General features: G+C 40.9%; 1 protein-coding gene across 1 annotated transcript in view; it reads right to left on the bottom strand.

Annotated features, from left to right (window-relative positions):
* Window positions 1-1,304: 1,304 nt before the first annotated feature.
* The window catches only part of kcnk5a (potassium channel, subfamily K, member 5a), a 33,649-nt gene continuing 10,088 nt past the window's right edge, over window positions 1,305-24,865 (bottom strand). The window contains exons 2-5 of the mRNA XM_060849214.1: window positions 8,755-8,866; window positions 8,489-8,655; window positions 7,263-7,431; window positions 1,305-5,072 (exon numbers count right to left, since the gene is read on the bottom strand). Of these exons, the coding sequence (XP_060705197.1) occupies window positions 4,231-5,072; window positions 7,263-7,431; window positions 8,489-8,655; window positions 8,755-8,866 (1,290 nt within the window). The 3' untranslated portion in view covers window positions 1,305-4,230. The remainder of the gene's footprint in view (window positions 5,073-7,262; window positions 7,432-8,488; window positions 8,656-8,754; window positions 8,867-24,865) is intronic.

Below are 24,865 nucleotides of genomic sequence, written 5' to 3'. Positions count from 1 at the left end.
TCAGGACGTGGGGACTTATCTACCTTAAAACGCACATCACCTCTTCCTTTTTAATAGCAATTTGACTTAGAAACTCAACACTCCCTGAGATCATCATCTACCAAATTATTTTCTTTGGTAAATACTCGCACAAAGTATTCATTTAGGACCACACCTACCTACTCTGGCTCCACACCATAGATTCCCTCCTTTGTTCTTGGGATTCTCCTTAATCCTGTTTACTAACAATATGTGGTATTTCAATTAATTAGATTAGATTACTTAGTGTGGAAACAGGCCCTTCGGTCCAACAAGTCCACACCGACCCGCCGAAGCGCAACCCACCCAGACCCCTACATTTGCCCCTGTCCCTAACACTACAGGCAGTTTAACATGGTCAATTCACCTAACCTGCACATTTTTGGACTGTGGCAGGAAACCAGGGCACCCGGAGGAAACCCACGCAAACACAGGGAGAATGTGCAAACTCTACATGGTCAGTCGCCTGAGATGGGAATTGAACCCGGGTCTCTAGCGCTGAGGCAGCAGTGCTAACCACTGTGCCACCCAAATCTGCTGCCTTTCCCTACTGTTGGTTGGGCCCATGGATTCAGAAGGTACTGTCTAAAGATCCTTGGTGAACTTTGGCAGTATATCTTGTAGATGGACACACTATAACTTCTATACATAAGTGATAGTGGGAATGAATGCGGTGTCAATCAAGTGTGCTGTTTTGTCCTGAAATGGTGTCAAGCTTGAGTGTTATTGGACCTGCACTCATTCAGCAAGAGGAGTATATCAAGAGGACTGTGGTAAAATGTTTTCTTTTTTGAGATGATCATTACCTGGCAAATTTCTGGCCCAAGTGTTATTTGAATTGGCCTTAGCCTGTATATGGCCCAGGTCTTGATAATTTTGGACGTCAAATACTGAGGTGTTTCAAATTATGCTCAACATTATGAAATCATCAATGAACATTCCCACTTCTGACGTTTTTGATGGGGGAAGGTCACTGATGACATAGCTGTAGATCATTCAGCCTAAAACATTAAGCCGAGGAACTCTGCTGAAATTAAAAAGGTCAGTCATGATTTCACGGAATGGTAGAGCAGGTTTGAGAAGCTTAACCACAGTATGTCATGACCTTAAGGGAAGCAGAGGAATCCGGAGAAGTAGTGAATACAAAGATACCAACGTCTGGACCAACCCCTGAACTAAATCATAGAAAGAAAGGATGTATGAAGCAGAAAATATGTTCTACAGTTTTAAAGCCTTGGGAAAATGGAAGTTACTTTAATTTAAAAAAACACCCAAGTCATTTCACATTGTATATATCAAAACATTTATTTACATTTTGAAATGAATATAGAAATAAATTAGGTCCACAATTAACAGAGAACCAGGAAAGGACAGCACTTAATACAGGACATTTCAAGGAATAAATACAACAAACAGGGTTCTGGAGTTTAACAGTTATTTCAATACATGGAGTGAGTGATAGGTATAGTTATAACCTACTCCTTAACTGTAAGAAGTCTTAAACCTTCCTATGCAGCCAGTCTTGTAAAGTCATTTGACACTGACCCCCTTCAGAAAAAAAAGTGTGCTACAGACTTTCTTCCTCATGTCTATGTGTGAGAGTGAGGTGAGGGGGGTGTGTGGAGACAATTAAACTACTCAACTTGACAAATCATACACCTTTATAGCTTATACACTATTAGACCGCCCCAACCCTTGGGGCTTCTGTATCCTTCCTCACAAATGCCGCTTTAAATAAAGTGACTGACATACCCAAGCTAACTATCACATGATTGATGCTTGCCAATGGATTTCTGGTAACAAGACAACCACTGCATTCAGTTTTTAAGCTCCATGACCTGTCATTACTTTGGTTTTTAATGGCAAGGTCACCCAGTCTCTGCTCTGCAATGGACTTCCTACAGTTGGGCTTCCAGCATTCAGAGTCAAGTCTTGGTTTTATTAAGCAGAGATGTCTAAAGACTTCACTGATCACATATTTTAAATTGGAGGGGGGAGAATGGAGTTGGTGTGCAACGTCTCCAATAACGAGACATTTAGCCAGGGGTAGACTGGCCAATTGATGTCAGTGTGTCTCTACAATGCATTTCCATAACAAACGTATTCCCACCTAACACACAAGGTGAAAGGGCAGGAGCACCCTGATATGTGAAAATGATTATTAAACCGTTACTACACTGGAGACAATCGCATGCAACATCTTTCACTGGAGTCATCAAAAATGGTCTAGCGGGGTGTGCGTTTTATAGAGTAACTAGTCAATTTCCATTTGCTTGACTAGTTACTCGACTGAAGACAAGAAAAAAGTAAAACTTTTTAAAACTTCTGCGATCCTTCAATTCACAATGAAACTTTAAAAACACACCAATGCCTCACCATACAGTTCCTCAACAATGGTAGATAGAAACTTATTATAAATGAGAACTTTTGATGATCATCGTTAGTTAATTCTGGAGCAACAATCCAGATTCTGGAGCAATAATCCTCAAAAATAACTTTAAGCCATTTGCAAAGAAAAAAAAACAGGGGTGGCAACAAATCAGGTATGTTAAATGTTTGCACCCAATTTTCCTATCCTCACCTCAATTAAGGAGAGGTACCCAATGCCTCAGATCTTATAGTCATAGTACCACCAGGACATTGGGCCATTTTTGGTATGGAATCCCACTAACGCAAAACACAAACAGCAGCCTGGAATTAATAGGACACAATACCTACTTCAGGCTATCCAAATTCACATTAAAAAAAATGGAAAACGCCTGATTAAGCTGAGTTCCAGCAGTAGCTCCACCGTTCTGTAACTGTTAAGTCTTCTCAAATAGAAGCAGCTCCAGGAACAAACGAACGTCAGTGATCAGGCATCTGTAGTGATTGCACTTTTTGCCATGCTTGTGGCCTGACCAATGTACCATAGGCTGGCTCTGTGCCTGAATTCATCTCCCATTGCTCTTCCTCCAAAACACAAGCAGCTATACCCACTGGTCACTGAAATTAGTACCAGCTTCACAACAAATGTAAACAATTAAGTGCCAACAAAAAAAGCATTCCAGTTTCTACTGAAGAAGTTTACTGCTCACGACTGAGGAGTTGGCGTGTAACAGTGTAGAGAAACAGAAGTGACCAATGGCTCAGTTGCACCACTATTTACAAATCAAAACACATTTGGATGGTATGCAGAGGTGGCTAGGGAGTAAAAGAACAGGAGTCTGATTCTCATGAATTGATAGGCAACTTCTGATGATCACCACCAGGTTCTGCCTGCAATTTTGTCACCTCATCTTGAAACATTTATGGAAAACACCACTTTGGCTTATTCAGAGCATACTGATTTCCCACTCATTTTCTTTTGGATTTGCATCAGATAGCCCAGAATAGAAAAAGAAAGTTTAATTTCTGTTGGGAGTATTGTTGGAAAAATTCAAAAGGGTAAAATACACATAAAACAGACTAAAAGTGTCATAAGGTGCAGATCAAAATCAAGAATATAGGGCTGGAGGAGTGTGACTAGGATAGGATTCAGTATAGTGCACACAAACTCCCAGACTGTTACACAATCTGCATTAGAAATGGCTTTACACTTAGGGGCAGGGGCAGGGACAGGGAAGTAAAAATGTCCTGACAAAATCACTGACACAAGCCATCTGAATCCCAATTGAACCTGAATCTCTCAAATTAAAAAATGTGGACATTCTGAATCGTACTTCAATGAATTCAGAAGGAAAACTGTACCAATACCACCTTGAAATACTTGAAACTAAAAATAACTGCGTTGTTCATTATCTACATTTCTTGGCTCAAAATTAAAATCTTAAAAATGCTATTTTTTGTTAAAACTGGTCATTGAAAGAAAAATGCTCACAGTATACATATATTACATATATATAGCAAGAATTATTTGAATATCTTTACACTTGGAAACGACATAGGTTTGGTCACAGTTTCATCAGTCAACATTTCTGCAGAAAGATCTGCTGTCCGACTCTCCCATTTAGAAGAGGGATGTTTCCTTTCCAGCTAAGGCCTTTTTTTAAAAAATAAAAAAAGGATTGTGCTTGTACCTTGGAGGTGTTTTGACTAACAGCCAAATGTCATTAGCAGCTCCTCCACACTAACAGGATGACGGCTGTCCTTTTTTGTTCAGGTCCTAGTGCTGAATGAACAAAGTGGGAATATAGGAGAAAGTTTGGAGAAGTGGATCCCAGATGCCTTTGGTTATATTACCACTTCAACATTGCGCACTTTGTTATATCCATTCATCAGCTGTTCATAGTCAGGTGGATCTCCCAGCTTACACACCTGAAAACCTGAATGGTTTGTGTCTGGCGTCTGTACCAAAACATCAGACTCTCCCTCGTCCACCAAGTTCTCTTCCAATGACAATTCCACCTTCTCGTCATCACTGAGAAGGTTTTGTTCATCTATAAATCGGATGTTGACATTCTCAAAGAACAATGGTGGGCGGGAGCGAGTGTCCCACAAGCAGCGGTCTTCTCGGCTAGTTTTATCCAGTTGGTTCTCTTGCAAAGTGCAATCTGGCTGTGAATTTGAATCTTTGCCTTCATTTAGTGGTACTGTAATCTCTGTGTCTTCGATAGCTGGCAAGCTGGGTGGCTCATAACAGAATCTTTTCAGACCTGTTGTTTTTTTCGACTGAGCTGCCCCGAGCTTACCATTACCATCGTTTGTAGTCATGGGTTTGGCTGGAACCTCAACACCCAAAAGCTTACTACTGTTATTCTTCAAAGTCTTTGAGCCGATCTGCTTGATGAGATCATTGTAGCTTTCTTGCTTTTTAGAAAGGAAGCGAAAAATGTTTACCTCAGTGGACTCTGAAATTTTGGAGTCTGATATTTTGGAGTTCAGAGGCTGGGTGCTTGATACGGTTACCACAGATTCCCTCATTCGCTTCCGTCGTTTCTTAATGGCTTTGTGTGCCTGGACAAACATGCTAACTTTCCAGTTGAAAAAAAGGGAAATCCATGCCAGACCCAGGTAGATCCAAAGCTCAACAAAGTATCTGTAAAGGATGTGGTAATTGGCCTTTGGGTCTACACCTATGGAACAAGAATATGATTAAGGATCATCTGGCACCTACTAAACTGAAACAAAATTAAATGTTGCAAATTAGACAAACAGTAACTTATTTATGCAATTCTAGATGACGAAAATAGTTTATTTCATTTATTTATGAATAGTGTCAAATTATTTTATTCTTCGCATCTTTCAGGTACCCAAGTCTGAAGGGTCACACACTTCTTGGTAAATAAAAGAGGTTGAACAGCTTTGAATAGTGGAGGACAAAGAGGCAGATAGGAACACCCTGGTAATTTCTACCCCTAGCCCCCTTCTCTGCAACAAGATTTCTCAGAATCAGTAAACAGTGAAGAAGGGAATGAGGAAGCGGAGGGATTTTCAAAAAGTTACGCCACTATTTCACACAACTGAAGGTGTTTCAGGAAGACCATGGGCGGAGATTGTTTCACTAGGCTCCTAATTGGCCAGGATAAGACAAAATGCAAGCTGAAACGGGATGAGTAGAGTGGATTTCCTCTCAGCAGCCACTCTGACATTTTCACTCAGTGACCCCACCTCAGTGCTGAGATAGTCATTCAGGCAGGATTACTTAGTGCTCATCAATGGAAGACTGCATTGGGAGGGGAGGCATTACAGTGGGATACTCATTAAGGCAACTGAAGTGGTTGATTCTTAAAAAGCCACACCTTTGGCAATGAGAACATTTTACCACCAAATTTGCCTGGGACCAAAATATGCCTTTGGCAGTGAAGCAGGACTGGGGCCCACAGTCAGTGGTAGTTGAAACTGTGGACAGATTATTTGCCTCTTGTGTTGATCTTTCCCATGCATGTAGCCATCCCAGGTCTCCTATTGCCTATCATCTTCAAACCAGTGACAGAATAGAGATTCCCATGCCCAACCAACCTTGTCAATGAGACAGGATGTTTGACATGCTTAATTACAGGAATTGGGTTGAAGGACCTTCTTGCCCCTTTACTTTGGGACTTCTTCTGAGCATAGAGAAAATTCCCAGTTCTCCTCCCCTTCCCATTGTGTAGCTAATGAGGATAAGACCTGGTGAGACCACACTTAGAATACTGTGTCAGGTTCTGGTCGCCTTACTATGGGAAAGATAGAGAGGCTTTGGAGAGGGTGCAAAGAAGGTTCACCAGGATGCTGCCTGATGAAGAAAGGTTGAATAAGCTCGGACTTTTCTCTCTGGAGAGAAGGAGGAAGAGAGGAGACCTGATCAAGGTGTACAAGATAATGAGAGGAATAGACAGAGTCAATAGCCAGAGACTTTTCCCCAGGGCAGGATTGACTGGTACGAGGAATCATAATTTGAAGATATTAGGAGGAAGGTATAAAGGAGGTGCCAGAGGTAGGTTCTTTACACAGAGTTGTGCATGTAAGGAATGCATTGCCAGCTGTGGTGGTGGAAGCAGAGACCTTGAGGGCACTTAAGCGACTGCTGGACATGCACATGGAGAACAGTGAGTTGAGGAGTGCATAGATTAAGTTGCTATATTTTATATTAGGATTAAACATTAGCACAACATCTTGGGCCAAAGGGCCTGTTCTGTGCTGTATTTTTCTATGTTCTAAAACCACATGCTAGGTTGTGTGGCAGTAAGGAGATGCTTAGGTTGTACATCCAGCGTACATCTCTTTCTTGAGGGATGTTCAGACAGGGTAGGGACAGAATACCAACTTCCCTCTTCCTTCAGTCCCAAAAATAGGTCTATGTTCGGCTTGTGGCCAATTAAATAGATATCGTCAATAACAGTTGTTCATTCCAATCAATCATTCTTCTCTATTTTAACAAAAACAAAAGTAATTTGGAAGAGTCAAGTGTGTAAGATGGGACTGCAGTTTATTGTTACTGCTTGTAGTGAATGGGTTATCCTTGATAGCTTTTTCTCATTTGCAGGATTCTTAGCTGGAATATCAATGTATTTGCAGCAGGGAATCTTTGAAATGATTTCCATTCTGGTGCTATGCTGTTGCTGAAGTTCACAGTTAACAATTGAACAGACTGATGCTTTAAGCATGTGTACCATAGGGGTCGTGGTGACAGAGGAGCCCCCTTGCAAAGTGCAACACAGAATAGACATCTCTGATCAAAATGTCTTTGTATTCAAACATCATCATCATTTCAAACATTTAAATTTACATGATGCAAAAGCAGACCTCATGCCCACCAAACCAATTCAGAACACCATCCTTACCTGCCACGAAATCTCCAAACCCAATGGTGGATATTGTGATAAAAGAGTAGTACAAGCCTTCAATGTATGACCAGCCTTCAGTCACCATAAAGACAAAGGGTGGCAAGACCAGATGCACCAGGACACCCCATACAATGAAAATTGCTGTGCAGGTAATCTGGGCCTTCCGCTATTAGAGGAAAAGGATAAAAAACTGCATTAGGGCAAAGACTGAGAGAGACAGATATCACAGATCACTCAAACAGCAGTAGCTGTTACCTTCAGAATTGCATCAACATGGCTACATTCCTTACAAACACATCTCTGCCCTCTAATTTCCAATTTCAACTAATGGGTTCATGCCAAAAAAAGCCAATATGATGTTATTAACACAAAATCCAAATAGCTGGAAATATAGCAGCTCTACAGACACAGCATCTTAAAATTAAAACCTTACTTAACCTGTGTTTTGCTGAATCATTACTTAATCCTCATTTAAGGGCTGTTTAACCATGCTGAACAGACAAGCCTTTTCAATGATGGCTCAGTTTACAGCGCATTTACCTCGAGTCAGGGGTTGTGGGTTCTTCTTCAGAGACATAAGGACAGCATGTAGTCACTCTCAGGCATAGTTCTGAGAGGCACTACACTGTGGCTGTGCTGGATTTCTGATCTCATCAGAAATCAAGGACTACCTGCAGTCTCCGGTGGCTATAAAAAGGAAGGTACCACCTGGAGAATGGCAGAGAAGCTTATTCTCGTATCCTGACCAACCATTTATTCATCAACTAGCAATACTAGGATCTTGCAAGGTAGAATGTTGGCAGTGGTGTTCTCCATATTAGAATAGACTATACTCTGTCATTAATTCACTGGCTGCGAAGCAGTTAAGAAATCTTCCAGAAGGCACTACGGCAATGTAAGAATTCCCTCCCAGCCACATTCAGTTCACACAAACAGACCACTGAAGATCAAAGGGTAATGATGAAGAGGGAGAAAACCTAGTAGTATTTGTGAAAATAGAAGGAGCTCAATCCAGGATCTTGCAATAAAGGTCTCTTTAATCTCAGAGCTCGCTTCAGGCATACACTGTACAGACCAATTAAAAGTTTAACGGAGAGAGAGAGAGAGAGAGAGAGTGAGTGTGAGAGAGTGAGAGAGTGAGAGAGTGAGAGAGTGTGAGAGAGTGAGAGAGTGAGAGAGTGAGAGAGTGAGAGAGTGAGAGAGAGAGTGAGAGATATTCTTACTGGACTTATGCCTTTCTTGGTCAAGGCTTCACCCAGCTTTTTAGCTCGTCCTCCAAAAAACTTCCCCAATGCACTGATCCAGGAGAGGCAGAGTGGTGTGCCGAACAGCCCATAGAAGATGCAGAATAGGCGGCCCTGTGACGTCTTGGGTGCGATGTTTCCATAACCTGTCACCATGTGAAGAAAGCAGAGGAGAGAAATTTTAAAACAAGACAAAGCAGGGTCACATCCAGACATTCAGATGAGTGGTCAGTGACGTGCCTTACCGATTGTGGTGATAACTGTTGCAGCAAAAATAACCGCATTAGACCAGTTCCAGTTGTTGAAGGTCCTGTTGCCAGTGATGGTGACACCTTGCCCTGCAGCCTCTTCTACAGTCTGTAAAACACAAAGAGGGGTGGGGGGACAATTTAATAAACTAGCTTAAGCTTAGAGCCCCTCACAGAAGCACTGCAAAACAATGGTTTCAGAAGAGGATACAGGCCCCACTACCCTCCCCCCGCCCTCCCCACTGTAACAATGCAAGGAATTATTTGCACATTTCAATACACACAAGGCACGCTCCCGTCCTGAAGTGTTCCATTAGATTTGCCACTGATTCTTATGTCATTGTGTCACGTTAAGTGCTCACATTAAAATACTCCGAGGATGATGAATAGACACAAAGTAAGGGGATCCAAAGGTTCGACCAATTGTGTAAGTGCTGTAATGGTGCAACAATTGGTCTCAATGAAAAGAGGATGGGGGATGGAGGGGAGAACATTTAGTACCAGTCTTGTTTTCAGTGTACACAGCAACACTGGTAAGAGAAATAGGCTGCATTCCCACAGGAACAGATTATTGGCAGTCAACTGAAAGGAATAGGAGTAAATCATGTGTGCAAATAGAGGACAGGGCCAAGATGGGACCCAAGGAGTTTCGCACAGTTAACGATCTCTGCTCCATGACCACGTGCCAGAGCTTGCTTGGCAACTGGAGCATAGCAAAGGAGGCAGGATCTTCATGACAGGAAGGAAGGAAGAAAGAAAATGAGAGAAGAGGAGAGGAGGGATAAACAAAAATCAACAAGAGTTTGAAAAAGGAAAACTGTAGGAAATAGGAACAAGTTACATTAGCATTGAGAATGTCACCTGTTTGTCACATTGGTTAAAACTACGGCAGATCATAAGCTCATACACAATAAGTTAGGCCGTGCCTGATGGAAAGGCACTGAGGTGGAACAGGGCAGTAAATCAAAGCGTAAGGTCAATAGCAGGAGAAGGAGTCAGGATTCAGACACCATATTTCTGCTTTGATTGTAATTATTAGGATGGGGGTGTAGGGGAAGACAAGAAATTTCAAAAATACAACACTTAACTACCACTCAGATTTTACTCAACCAAATTCAGAAATGGCCACAGACCTGAACACATAATTCACACAGAAATGAATGAAGCTCTTTAAAAATGTTGAGAGTCGGCAGCGTTAAGTTTCAATTTTCACACAGTATAGGTAGACAAATGGATGTAATAATGTAGAGGAGAGAACTAGTGGACTAAAACATCCCAGAAATCTCCAAATCCCTCAGCACCATTTGCAACTCCTCAGATGCTGAAGCAGTCCATGTTCCAATGCAGCAAGATCTGGACAATATCCAGACTCGGTCTGGCAAGTGGCAAGTCACAAGTCACATTTGTGGCACACAAATGCCAGGCAATGACCATCTTCAATGGGTCCCTGAACCTGGGCCTCGTGGTCCAGGGTAAGTCCCACCTACTCTCCAGGTGTGTAATAACATCTTTGAACAGGTTGATTTAAAATATAGTCTAAATAAAAATTCATGTAGTATCATTTCTGGGCCTCTTGTGGCACAGTGATAGTGTAATCCAGAAGGCCCAGGTTCAAGCCCTACCTGCTCTAGAGGTGGTGCATACTACATCTCTGCAAAGGCTGACTAGAAAACATCTATGTTGTACCATTCACGTCCTCATCGTCTTAGATCAATAGAGACAGAGACAAGTGTACAAAGCACATAATAAGCAGAGGCACACCAATGCAAGCTCAACAGCATGCAAAACAAGTTTGTTTTTTTTAAAACTCGAATGGTCACCAAGAGTTCATATTAGAAATCATTACCATCCGAACCAGGGGGAATGCCAAAGGCACAGCAATTCCAAAGAGCAAGACAGGCCCACAGGTCTGGTGAGCTGACAAAACTGAGATTTAACTGCATACATGAGCAAGCACAGCTCAGCACACAGGAGGCGGTCTCATCTACCTGTGCAACTTTTAAACATTAATCTGGAATAGCAATTTGCTGCTAATTCAGCAGGTGATCATTACAAACTTAGCAAAACAACACTGAAACTTGGCTCTTGGAGTGAACGTTTAGCTGATGAACAGCCAGTTGGCCCTGCCCAAATTCCATCTTATCCCATCGGTCTCCAGAAACCACAAAATAACGTACATTTTGAACACAGAAAAAGGACGACGACATATTCTCAAAAACTGTGGTTTTCTATTTGAAGCACTGCCCAACCATTCCTTGGCACTCTACTCCCAATTCAACATCTCACCCCTGAATGCTAGGATTGTGAAAACTCACTCAACTCCTTGGCTTATTGGGATGAATGTTAAAAAAATTTAAAATTTGGTCAGTGGAGACCATCACCACATGAAGCACAGTCCACAACGTGGCAGGGTGGACTGGCTTTACCACAGGGTCTGCCTGCTGCCCTCCAAGCCATTGGTTTGTAAACATCATGAAGGGTTACTCCAGGTCTCAAGTTCAGAACATGACAATAGAGTACTCTGTCCTCCTGGATCTCTCACTCTTGGGCAGTGGCTCCCAACCTTTTCAGTGTTGAGGCATATTGCAATGAGATAAACAGTTCCAACAGTACACCCAACTGTTTCATACTGCATGTGTGGTATCAAATGTCTACGCAAGAGTGGCTCTTGGGGTTTGTGAAGTTGATAGGGGTGCCTGGTGTCAGCAGATGCTGCTGTCACTAATGGCCACTGAGGCTGTGGAGGAGATTAGAAACACAGAGGTAGCCTCAACATTCAGCACCGCTTCCCAAAAGGTTCACGGCACACATTCCATATGGCCGAGGCACATTGCAGTTGCAAACCGCTGCTCTCGGGAAGGGATCACTCAAGAGTATTACTCCCTTACTTTCATTTCCCCACACCTAAGTTGAACCAAAGGCCAACTGCTGAAACAAGATGGCAAAAGGGTTGGCACTGCTCCCTCAGTGTCAGGGATCCAGGTTCAACTCCAGCCTTGGGTGACTGTCTCTGTGGACTTTTCATGTTCTCCTCATATCTACATGAGTTTCCATGAATTGGCCATGTTAAATTGCCCATTGTCCAGGGATATGTATAGACTAGGTGGATTAACCTGGGAAATGCAGGTTTATGAGGATACGGTAAAGGGGCTGGGTCGAGGTGGGATGTTCTCCGGAGGGCTGGTGCAGAATTGATGGGCCAAATGGCCTGCTTACACACTAGGGATTCTGTGACATAACTGAGGCAAGGCTCTGTTTTGCTACATTATTACTTGTTATTCTGATAAACCAGATAGTGGACAAACATATAGCAACAAGGGCCCTAACCAGTTAACACTTCTCATACACTCACTCTAGCTATCTCTTTCTAAAAAAAAAGTGATCATACATGATGTGGTTACCTCAATTCTACTAAGTATTGTACACACTGGTCTGCAAATACCATATTTACACCTTTGTCTAATTGGCAGGAGTATGTGAAAGCTTGTACATCACTTTGAAAACATGCTTATTTTGGGGAGTGTAAAACAAAAGCTACTGATTGCCTGATTTTAGGGGAAGAATTTGAATGCAGTCAATGCTTAGTGCACACCTCAAGCCTTCGAGAGATGTTAAGTATACTGCAACATGTCAGCCTAGGATATTTTACAAAAACAAGCTAATTAAAAGTAAATTTATTCAAATAAACTATTGTCTATAAAGCAGTAATAGACAGAGACAGAGAGAGGTAGTGAGGTCAGGAGTGGTGTTCCTGCCAAACTGAATGGATGTGTGATTTCCAAATGCAGTAAATTGTATCTAACGACCTAAAAAAAATCCACAGGCTTAATCTTAGTTAAAGGCTGAGTAGTTAAAATTTTAAAAGAAAAAGTTGGTCATGAGTTTCATTATAGTCCAATATTTGAAGACACACCTTGTCAAATTAGCTTTTGGAGGAGTTACACACAATCTGATCAATAGGAGTAATTAGTGGAAATAAAGTGTACAAGATAATTCACTGAAAAAAGAAAAACATTCTCTTCCAGGACTATCAAGATCTGGAGCTCAGCAAAGTAGTTGATGACAATATTTTTCCCCCCAATACAACTGAAAAGCAATGCACCCAGGACACTGACAGTTACAACAGAAAGAAAGAATAGTTGCCATTCTAGGAGGGTCAATTCAAAAATAGGCCTGAAAGATCACTTTCACCAAACCAACTTTGTGACTTATAGTTACACTGCGTTTTGCAACAATATAGTGGTATGACTGGAGTTTTAAAAAAATAACAAAACAAGAATTTGTGACTGACAAATGTAACACATTTGTTGCTGTTAATTAACTCAGCTTATAAACATAAAAATATACAGAAGGCTCCTCCTTTCCTTTCCGTCTGTGGGTCTGCTTATCTACACGACAGCAGCTAGTGTACACCATTTTGACTGGGCAGAATTAGCATGAGAAAGGTTTACAGTTTGTGAGGAAATGAAGTGTCACGAGAGATAGTTCGTTTTGAAATTAAAAATGTCGCAATTAAGAAAGGAAGCACATTGTGTCTGTTAATTAACAGACCATTGCTTTCAAACCTATTTGGAGCATTTAGAAATGCATCTATCTTGAAAGTATTAACCATATTGATACAAGCAATCATCCTTTTACAAAAAAATGAAAAATGGCCACTGGATTTGTTAAGTGCCTCAATGTTAATTAAGAACATTTGATGTGTTTTCTCTAATATTTATTCATGGGATATCTGGGTATTATTAGCTAGGTCAGCATTTGTTGCCCATCCCTAATTACTCAGAGGGGGGGGGGTAAAGGTGTTGCGGTGGTTCTGGAGTCACATATAGGCCAGACCAGGTAAGGATGGCAGTTTCTTTCCCTAAAGGACATTAGTGAGTCAGATGAGTTTTTCTCCTTACAATAAGCAACTGTTTGATGGTCATCATGAGACTGTTAATTCCAGATTTTTGTTGAATACAAATTCCACCTGCTGTGGCAGGATTCAAACCAGTTCTAGTGTCCCTAGAACTTTACCTGTGTCTCTGAATAACCTAGCAGTATTATCACTAGGTCATTGCCTCTCATTATCACAGTCAAAATGTGGGAAGCCAATCTTCTGTTATTTAGAAGAACCTGCTCAGCAATGTGACAGTGACCAGTTGATTTGTTTGTGCACGGTTGATTGAGGGACAGATTTTGCCAGAAGAGTGCCTCTAACTACTGTCCCATCTTGATTGGATAGACATGGCCTCAGTTTCATAAATTATCTGGAAGAGCAGCACTTCTCCAGTGTCAATCTCGAAATCTACGTTCAACTCAGAGGAATGAGTCGAGAGTGTAGTGCTGGAAAAGCACAGCTGCTCAGGCAGCACTCAAGGAGCAGGAGAGTCGACGTTCCGTGGATGAGCCCTTCATCAGCTTTCGCCCGAAACGTCAACTCTCCTGCTGCTCGGATGTTGCCTGTCCTGCTGTGCTTTTCCAGCACCACACTCCCGACTCTGATCTCCCGCACCTCACTTTGTCCTCAGAGGAGTGAGTGCCAATAGCTCAGCACCAAGTGGTACTCAAAGCAGAGGTGCTAATGAATCAACCTATTTCAGCAATGAGGCTTAGAGTGGTGGAAGAATGTCCTTGTGTCACTGGGCACCAGAGTTCTGCCCACTTTGTGCCAAATAAGTTTGATAAATGAAGCCCCAATGGGATAAATATTCTGTACTAGTGATCTCAACGGCACTTAGCTGGTTAAACTCAAATCATTCTCCCATACACACCTACAGTTCTTGAACTTGGGCATTTGGTTAATGTTTAACCAAGGTCACAGGACTTGCACCACATTCCTGTGGAGGAAGAGACAGAGTGCAACAAGCATGCAAAAACAAAAACTCTTTAGATGAGACTGAAAACCAAGGCCGTCTATCTCAGGCAGACATTGAAGATCCTGAGGCAATGCTGAAGAAGAACAGTAAAGTTCCCCTCAGTGTTCTGACCAACTCTTTAATCAACATTCTTACAGAAAGACCATACAGTGATTGATCACAGTGTTATTTTGTGAGACTAGCTGAGTGCAGACTGGCTGCCAACTTGCCCCACAGCGCAAAGGCACTTCAAAATATCCTCACATTTTGGAAAGGCACAACAGATTGGAGAATGAAAGGGTGTGATGCACTCAAAACATTTAACTCGTGTTTTTAATTCACAGACCAGAGTGCTACTGCTAAGTTTATTTTCTTTCATTGTCATAGATGGAAGAAAAACATAGCAGAAATGTGTCAGCAAAGAGGAGTGGAGGTCCAATATTACTCACGTTCTTATTCTTGGGGTGGGAGGGAAATATAAATAATGGCATGTGCTATTTTTCATAATCCATATGAACGAGGAGATACTCAGGACTACAATTACAGATTCAAATTACAGGCTATGAAGGCACTATATGGATTTGCAGAGTTTTGTGGCCAGTGAATGCAGCATTTTACGCAACAACAAAAATAGGTCCATTTGCTTACAGACAAACTTATCTCAAGGCATACTAATACAAGACATACCAACAACGCTGTTTACCAAAAGGCTACATTCCTTCAAGAAATTAGAGAAACACAGATCTGCTAAGTGTCATGGGCATAAGGTTAGAGGGAGAGGACGACGCAAGTTTCCTTTCTTAAAAAACATTGGTAAGGAGCAAGAGCAACAACATCTCAAATCTATTTCCACCCAAAGCAGCTTGTAAAAGGATGATAAAGCTTTCTGAAAAACCATAGGCTCCCTCCCAATCTAGATCAACAGCCACAAGTGGGTTGTCTTGAAAATAATTCCATTAAAATAATGGAGAATACAGAAGCTGTACAGTATTAAGAGAGGTGACTGCTGACTGCGATCAATGAGGACCATATAGCCTGTCCAAGGATATATATTGACTATTCCTTGAAAAACATGTATCATTAGAGAGAAGGATTAGACCCACAAGTAAAATTGCATTCTACCCTATGAATCAGCATTATTATCACTTATCAGCATCTGCAAGCTGCTCAGTGTATACAACACTGCTGAGCAACAAACATCCAAAATACTCAGCAGCTGGAAAACCTCTACTGTATCAGATGCACTTAAAATAAAAAGCCACTTACATAATTATGCACATTCAAAATCATAGCGAATGCAAACATTTTTCTAATTACTGAATTTTTCAAATTGTTGATTTTCTCAAAAAAGAAATGACCTCACTCATTGGGAAACAAGACTCTCCTTGATAGGTACACTTTTGTGCAGAAAAAAAAACACACATTCTCCTCCACCTCAGTCTCTCTCAAATGCAACCTCCAGGCACCCGATAACCCACAGAGTTACCTGTCCAAGATCAGATTGCAAAATTGTCAACTGGTCAATTCCTCCCTTTGACCAGCAGAAAAATATTCCAGGAATTGTGCTTTGGAATGTTTTCTTAAAAATTCCTAACTAGGAAGTTTTGTGATAAAAACTTGTGTTTACAATTCCAGACAAATTCATCTGCCTTGCTATCTGTGGGCAGTTATCACTTTGATAGTAAAAGCAGAAATTCTGGTAGGGTTTACAACTAGACTCTTGTATTCACTTCAGAATAGCTAGAGTCTATTAACAATCAGGTCTGGTGCAGAGCAACATAACACCCCTTAACAAGGCTGTTTCACAGCACTTGAGTGCTATGTTAGATAAAAGGGTGATCAAAGCAGCAGAATTCAAGCTATTTTTTAAACCCTTCCAAATACAGCCTTCCCTTCCTTTCTACACCATTCCATTTCCCTTCCTCGAATCTCTAGCCATGCTTCCCAACTCAACATTAAAACAGGAACAACTCTGACGGCAAGAAGCAGTAAAGAAACACAGTGCTGACAAAAGGTAGCTTTTAAACTAAGTTTACTTGTTTTTACTTCAAGATTCAAGATGTTCCCTAGTGTTCTGGGGGATTGTATTTCATGACTCCATCACCTTCTATGAAAAATTACTAATCTGTGTCCTTGGTTATAATCTAACTTTAGATTAGTAAAAGTGAAAAATAGTTACCATTTTTGTACCATTGAAAACAATTTAACTGTTTCTCTATCCCCTCTCTCCAACCCAGCATATCTTTGGCACTCTGACACAACAAATGTTGTGATCCATAGAATATGTGTCATAGCTGAGGATATCCTAACGTAAGAGAGGGATCAGGTGGCCGCCATTCGGTCCTTCAAGCCCACTCCACCATTCATCATGATCATGGCTGATCATCCAACTCAACAGTCCAATCCCATTTTCTCCCCATAACCTTTGATCCCATTCGCCCCAAGTGCTATTTCTAGCCACCTCTTGAATACATTCATTCAATGAAACGCATTGTAGAGAATTCTGGGTGGTCTTAATATGGTCTTTTTTACATTAGGATCTTGCCAGATCACACAGTCTCACCATTACAATCTGCAATCATTTCTCATCATCACATACAAAAGAATAGGCTGTGTGTGTCACTCACTGAAGATAATATGATGGATGTTAAACTTAATAGTTTAAGATGGTCCATTTGTCCTAGTCCTGCCATACTCTAATTTTATTGACACATCTCAGACTGATCTACATATTCAATGGCTGACCTGTATCACAGCTACATTTTCTCGCCTGGTCTCCATACCCCTTGACGCCCTTGTACAGCAAAAAAAAACCCTGAATCTTGCAAACTGCAAATAATTGCCCAGAGTTCAGTTGTGTTTTTGTTGTTAGCGTACATACAGAGAGGCGTTTAGAGCAAGAGAATACTAGATTCTCACTACCCTTTCTAAAAATTGGTTTCCTGATTTCACTCACTTGGCTTTAGTTTTAAGACTAAGATTGTGTTTCTCGTTTTCAATTCCCTCCAGAGAAACACATTCTGTTCATATCCACCCTAACAAGCTCTTAAAATTATAAATCTTGCCTCAGACGTCCAGTTTTCAAAACTTAAGAAAATACACGCCAATCTTTTGCAACTTTAAGCCCCACCCTCATTGACATCCATGGTGACACCACATGTCAAAACAGACAGGCCTAACTTTCCCTCAATTAAGATCTCAGTGCCAAGACTGAACCTTGTGGCTCTTACATTATCTACTTTCAACACTTTAATGCCCCCAGCATTTCCGGTACCCAGAGCCGGAAACACCACTGAATGAGGCGCAGTCTGAATCCAAATATCTCTGCAATAACAATGAGGGAATAAAACATTTCAAAGCTTTAACACTGAACAAAGTCAGCTCAAAAGTCTAATTAAAGAGTAAGTGGATCTCCAGCCAACTTCCGGGAGCACACACCCAGTCTTTTCATCGCAATTAGTGGGACCTTTTTTTTTGGATTTCTTCCTCCCTGCCAGTTTGCATCCCTCTACAAGATATTAACTCTATCGTATTGTTTCATCATGGTCCTGCAATTCATACCCAATCATCTGCTCTTCATTTTGAGAGCCCAGGTTGGGTACAATTTCGTGGGGAGCAGTAGATGCATGAATAACCCTATACCCGAACTGTTTTCATTCACACAGAGTTTATAATATATGCAGAGAGGGCCATGAAGTTAAAAGCACTGCCTTTTCAATAAAACAAGGTCATAGCTGTCCTTTCAGGTTCACATTAAGAAGTGCTACCTTAAAAATAAGGAACTGGGAATTTTGCTTCAAATACTGCAGTTATAAACGCAAAGATTTTTTAAACCCTTGCAAGGGAAGTGGATTGCCAAAAATACAAAAGTTTTACACCAAATGCAACTTAAGGAAATATTAGAGTAAGCAATCAAATGTTTGGACGAAGACAAAGCTTCAAGAAGCATGTCATAAGAGAAGAGATACATAGAGAGGCAGAGAGGGCTAGGGAAGATTTTCCAGTACTTCCAGGGACTAAGATGGAGAGAAATTAGTTCACTTAAAAAGGCTGCAAATCTTTAACTTTTCAACCACAAACACCACCCACATAATTAAGATATGCTCAGTAAAGTTGAGGACAAGCTGAAGTTTACTAAGGTCCCAGTTAGGAGACTAGCCCAGGAGTACATTAAAATAATTGAGTTTAGACATAAAGAGAAACTGCAAAATTAGTCGGTATTTGCTGATATTGTGACATTTCTGTTGAAAAGGTCCATATTTTTATTGCATTTTCCAACATGTCCTTGCTTGTATATTATTCGCTCCAGTTAATTTTAGCAAATATTTTCAAGACCTCGCAGTGAGGTTTGGACTGGGAGTCCAATAGCAATATTATAGTTGACACGAGTCATCTATCCCAGCCCCCATGTTTCTACTCCTACCAAAAGATTAACCGATAAAACTACAGAAAAGACTTGAACAGACTGCCACCAATAAGATTTTTTTAAGATGATTAAACTTTCCAAGTAATACCAATTCCAAAGAAGATATTTTCTTCAGAACTCAACTGATCAAAATTTGATGCATATTTTATTACAAAACACATTAAAAAACAAGTGTTGCAGAATGTCGCCACTCTCTGGCACCATCTTAAAACGCAGAAAAATAAACCAAAACTTAGAACATAGAGGCAGGAGAGTAACAAAGTGATCAAACTTTAAAAGTCCTTCCACCAGAGGTGAACAAGAACACCTTCTTGAAGCTTAACTCGTGACTGACAAACTGGCCCGGGGGTTTCCAGAGGAGAAGACAGTCATTTTGCAAAAATTGGAAAAACCCACCAGTCCCCCACATTAATATGCAAACTATTTTTCAAGGAATTCGTCACTGGTATAAACAGAATACCATTTTGATGTATTATCAGATTTACTGAGCTTCATTTTAGATCCAAAATCATTAATAAATTTTCACAGCAAAATTACATTTCAGGCCCGATCACTTTTCAAAGTCGAATGGAAAGCTCCGGAATGTTTTCTCACTCGTCTACACCACCAGGACAGTAGTGGGCTGACTCAGCATCGCCAGCACAGTACTGTAGGTCAGAATCAGAATCCAAGTTCCATATCTCTCTGAACAGGACAGTTGTTTTTGATCCATTCCCCACTGGAGGAACCAGTGAAGCCCAGTGGAATTGAGCTAATTATCGGAAGGAAGTTGTAAAACTTGAAAGGGTTCAGCAAAGATTTACAAGGATGTTGCCAGGCTTGGAGGATTTGTGCTACAGAGAGAGATTGGTTAGGCTAGGGCTGTTTTCCCTGGAACATCGGAGGTTGAGGGGTCAACCTTTTGAGGTTTATAAAATCACGAGGGGCATGGATAGGGTATATAGACAAAGTCTTTTCCCTGGGGTGGGGGGGGGGGGGGGGGGGGGGGAGTCCAGAACTAGAGGGCAAGAATATAAAAGAGACCTAAGGGGCAACTTTTTCATGCAGAGGGTGGTGCGTGTATGGAATGAGTTGCCAGAGGAAGTTGTAGAGGCTAGTACAATTACAGCATTTAAGAGAGATCTGGATGGGTATATGAATAGGAAGGGTTTAGAGGGATATGGGTCATGTGCTGACAAATGATTAGGTTAGGATATCTGATGGCATGGATGAGTTGAACCTAAGGGTCTGTTACCATGCTGTACATCTCTTAACCAGTGCACATGGTAAAATGACAATAAGGTTGTTAATGATCCACTTATAAGGAAACACCTCATCACACTAATTGAAAGATGCCTTGACAGTATTAGATCTGACAGTAATTTCAAAATACTTTGCCTCCAGTGTGTACTCCTCAATAGGAGTCATACTTTATTCCTAATGCCAGATTCATAGTAGTAACCTCTGACCCATCAGGAGCATTACCACAGAAGATCTGTTAGTAAGTAATTAACAAGAACAATGTGCCCGACAGGCATTTTGGAGATTTAAGATAGTTGGAGATTATAAACAGATCATCAGGGAGCCAGAAGGTTGTTGCTAATCCCATGTGAGCTGAATTAAACAAGTGCTAATTTGAAAGCCTTTAAGATTCTCGGCTCCTCAGAGATCCAGTTCAACAACTGCAACTCAACTTTGAATCAGGAAAGATTGCATCAGCCATTACAATAGGATAACTATAGAATATTGTAAAATATGTAAATTGTGACTACTTCAAGTAAAACCAAAACAGTGGATTCTTCCTGTCATCATCTTTGATCTTCTGATCCAAGCGCAGAAGATTTACTTCACATAGAACAGACAGAGGCTAAGCTTCATTGTCTCAATTTACTTGAAATTCACCCTTTCCTTCCACTTCTCAACCTTCATGGTCTCATGCAAGTTGTATATTCGATTTGAGCCAAACCTGACCTCATGACTGTTGAGTAATTTTACTGAATTTCTCAACGTACAATGAAAGTTAGGATATGGCTCTGTGCGCCCGCATCTCTCTTTCTCCCTGGAAAGGAGGCAAGATGAACAGATCAGCATGACCAACAAAACAGAACTATCAGATGATCGTATAGAAATTGTGCTAATAATAAAAAAACTAAAGACTGTTACATTACTAGAACAAGCAGCACTGTTTAGGCTGTTCAATTCTACTGAAGTGTAAATTTAAGAAATCATTGCTCAGTGAGGCACTTTTCTGGGATTTTTCATGTAACATTTCTGTTTATTTAAGTGTTAAGTCTCCATGGCACAAGTCAAACAAAACACTGAAGAGGATTCCAAGGTATTAATAACCCCTTCAGATATCACGTCCACAGCAAAAGCAAACAAATCCCTGCACGAATTTTGATACGAAGACTCTCCATTAGTAACTTGAGGTAATGTCTGAAAATATATTCAAACACAGTGTTGGAAAGTGGATAAGTGAAACTTATAATTTCTCATGTTTCTGTGATCTTGCAAGTCAAAAGTTGAAACATTCGTACAACAATCAACAGTAACCTGCAATTACCTCATTGCTGAACATGTTTATCATCGACTTGCGACTCAATGCGCTGAATAGCCTAATTCTATGTCGTGGTATCCATGTTGACTCTTTGCTGGAGCCATCTGAACCTTGTCATGGCCAGCACCAACATCACTGCTCAACCCCAGCACTCCCATACTCCAGATCACATCATCCTCTGCTAAATTTGTGCAGGAGCATTTCCCTCCCAAAACAAAATCTCAGTCTCCACCTCAACCACTCCCTGTAATAAACCATTCTTTATCACAATAATTACTTAAAAGGCATTAAATTGCAGCTTTTCTACTTGAGAAACCTGGACTGCTTTGCGTCAGTGCGGTGGGGAATAATCTTTACAACATTACATTGGCCGATAAAACGTCTGATAATGGCAAATCAGAGTTGCACAAATCATTGCAAAATAATTAATTAATAATTTTATTACTGAGTTTGCAATTCTCAAGATCAGATGGGACAGGTTTATGTCTACCAACATTGCAAAGACTAAAAATTAATATTGTTTCTAATATTCAATATCTGATTGAACTGCACCAGAAGTCTCTGTATCTACCTCCCACCATGAACAGGCATTAATGCCTTGGGACATATTGCTAATGCTGAAAAATATATCAACGCAATTTACTGTTGGTAGTGCTACTTCCACTCCATCCCCAGGACCACACTGCAAATTCTACCCCATAGTCTTTTACGGTGCACTTACGTTGGTATTTTGTTTAAGTGTTATTCCTTTGATTATTTCCACAAATGTGAACAATAGGGACCTGATATATTTAATATTATCCACATGCAGAGACTTTTATACTGTAATATGAAAACAGCATGCCATATCAGAGTCAGAAAACAGAAAATAAAATGTGGTGGCTGCATATAATTGATTCAAGGACTTCAGTGATTTGAGTGTATCCAGCAGGTTTTAACTAGAAGCTGAACTGCATCTTCATTTTTCTTCCCACAAGACCTCCATTATAGCTCCTCACGGCTGGCTGTTAATTTCCACAAATGTACCTGAAGTGGAAGTAGACTCCATGCAGTGATAAGAGCAAAAGTGTTTTCCTGCTTTTCACTGGCCTTGGGCTGAGTCACATTCATTTTTTACTAGAAGCCAAGAGAGGGGAAAACATTAACCCAAGATATTTAAGTCAGTACTTGGCTCCTAATTCCAGATCAGTGGCAAAGACCAAGACGATACATTTGCCTGCACTCAGCCAAATCTTTAACTGTGTTAACATTATTTTCTCAGAGAGAGATTAAGCATATGTCAAGAAAAACCACTGGTGTAAAAACACTTCTTCATTTACTGTCAGCCTGGAATTTTATAATGAGGGAGTTCAGGTTTCTGCCAGATTCCAGACAGAATGAGGAAAGCTGAACTACGGAGTTGGAAAGTGAAAGTCTTGTCACTGGGCTGAATAACCTCTGAACTCTAGCAGAATATTTCAAGACTGAATCAGATTCCTTTCAGGAAGGGGCTGAGCACATAGCAGCAAAGCTTATTCCTAACATATTCTCATAAAAATCACATGCACTGGATAAAGCTTGAACTGTGAGGAATGTTTGAATCACAGTTTGCCAAATGTTACAATACAATGCCTGAAACAGTCCAAGCATGATCGAACATGCAAGAATCAGACTGAGTCAATTCAGACCTTAGCTCCTTCCAACAACTCTCTCAGTAACTTTAAGAATGAAAGGAGGGTTTTCTTTTTTAAAAAAATGCATAAAAGTTCTTGGGAACAAAGAGTCATCTTTCACATTGTGGTAGATCGCCTCAAGCAGTGCAATATTTCCGGAGAAGGAAGAGCTGTTTCTAGACAGAAGCGAATGGAAAATTCCAGAGTATCCAGATTCTGAGTGCTGGCATCCCACGATGGAGAAGGTCAGAAAGCTTCTTGACTGATAAGGCCAAGAACTAATCAGCGATACCCATTGACCTTGCTGAAGGACCACAGAAAAGCAACATTTGCGATAAGTGACTAAAATATCTTTTTTGTTTTAAAACAGTAATGAGGCAAAAGGACATATTGGCTTGGAATAGATCATCCAGGGAACCACAAGAAAACTGCCTTAAATTGTATAAGTAAGAATATTTTCACATCTTTTAAATACAGCAGGTTTCAAAGATTGAAGAGACCTGAGTGGAACATCATCATGTGGAAGGCAAGGATGATACAGGTGAGGGAGGGGCTGATTTAGTGGTGCAGGAGATGAAAGGCTCCGGACATTAGCAGACTCAAAGAAGCTTTTCTTGGAGGCAAAGTGAAAGGTTGTCAGGCAAGTCTTCTTGGGAAAATTTCTAGAGGGTAGGGTCTTGGTCCTGAATTCTTGGCCTGCAAAAAGTGCAGAGAAGGGAATTATTTTCTCCTTGTTATTGATCAGAGACCAAGTGGGGGAAGAGTTTGGGGTACATCAAAGTACTCCACTCCTAATTTTTCTCTTCAGTGTATATATTCCCATCAACAATATTCAAAAGACATTGGTGTGTTTTACAATGCACACTTTGTAGCATACTTGGATCAGTCTTTTTATGCCAAATATGCAAAGAGAATAATTCCCAAGGCTAAGTCCCAAACTTTGTGGATAATTGTTTCTTGGTCCTCAATGCTGCAGGTGCTAAGCAACATACCAACTAGTCTTTCCTAAATAGTATGCTAATTTTGGCCTGTTAAGTCAAGTCAAATTGTCACTCACCCAATGGTATTCCAGTACAATTTCTCCCAAGACCTCCTGAGCTCCCAACAGCCACCAGGGTCAAAATCAAGAGGCAATGGCCCCCAATGCATCCTGTTTTGCCACTTAAGAGTCAGAGTCGTACTCATATAGCACGGTCCAACTCGTCTATGCCAACCAGATATCCTACATTAATCTAGTCCCAGTTGTCAGCATATAGCCCATATCCCTCTAAACCCTTCCTATTTACGTACCCATTCAGATGCCTTCTAAATGCTGTAATTGTAACTGCCTTCTCAATTTCCTCTGGCAGCTCATTCCATACACGCACCATCCTTTACAGAAAATTGTTGTCCCTCAGGTCCTTTCAAATCTTTCCCCTCTCAGCTAGAATCTACACCCTCTAATTTGAGACTCCTCTGCCCTCGGATAAAGACCTTGGCTGTTCACCCTATCCATGCCCCTCATGATTTTACTAACTTCTATAAGGTTAGCTCCTCAGCTAGACTCAAAGTATTGACCAATGAAGGCAAGTATTTCAAAATCCTTCTTCACTACCCTGTCTACCAGCGACTCCACTTTCAAAGAACAATACACCTGCATCCCGGTGGTTCTTTCAGC

Source organism: Hemiscyllium ocellatum, chromosome 3 (assembly GCF_020745735.1).
Source record: "Hemiscyllium ocellatum isolate sHemOce1 chromosome 3, sHemOce1.pat.X.cur, whole genome shotgun sequence".
NCBI lineage: Eukaryota > Metazoa > Chordata > Chondrichthyes > Orectolobiformes > Hemiscylliidae > Hemiscyllium > Hemiscyllium ocellatum.
Note: the sequence above shows the minus strand (reverse complement) of the source record. Positions and strands in the feature narration are given on the sequence as shown.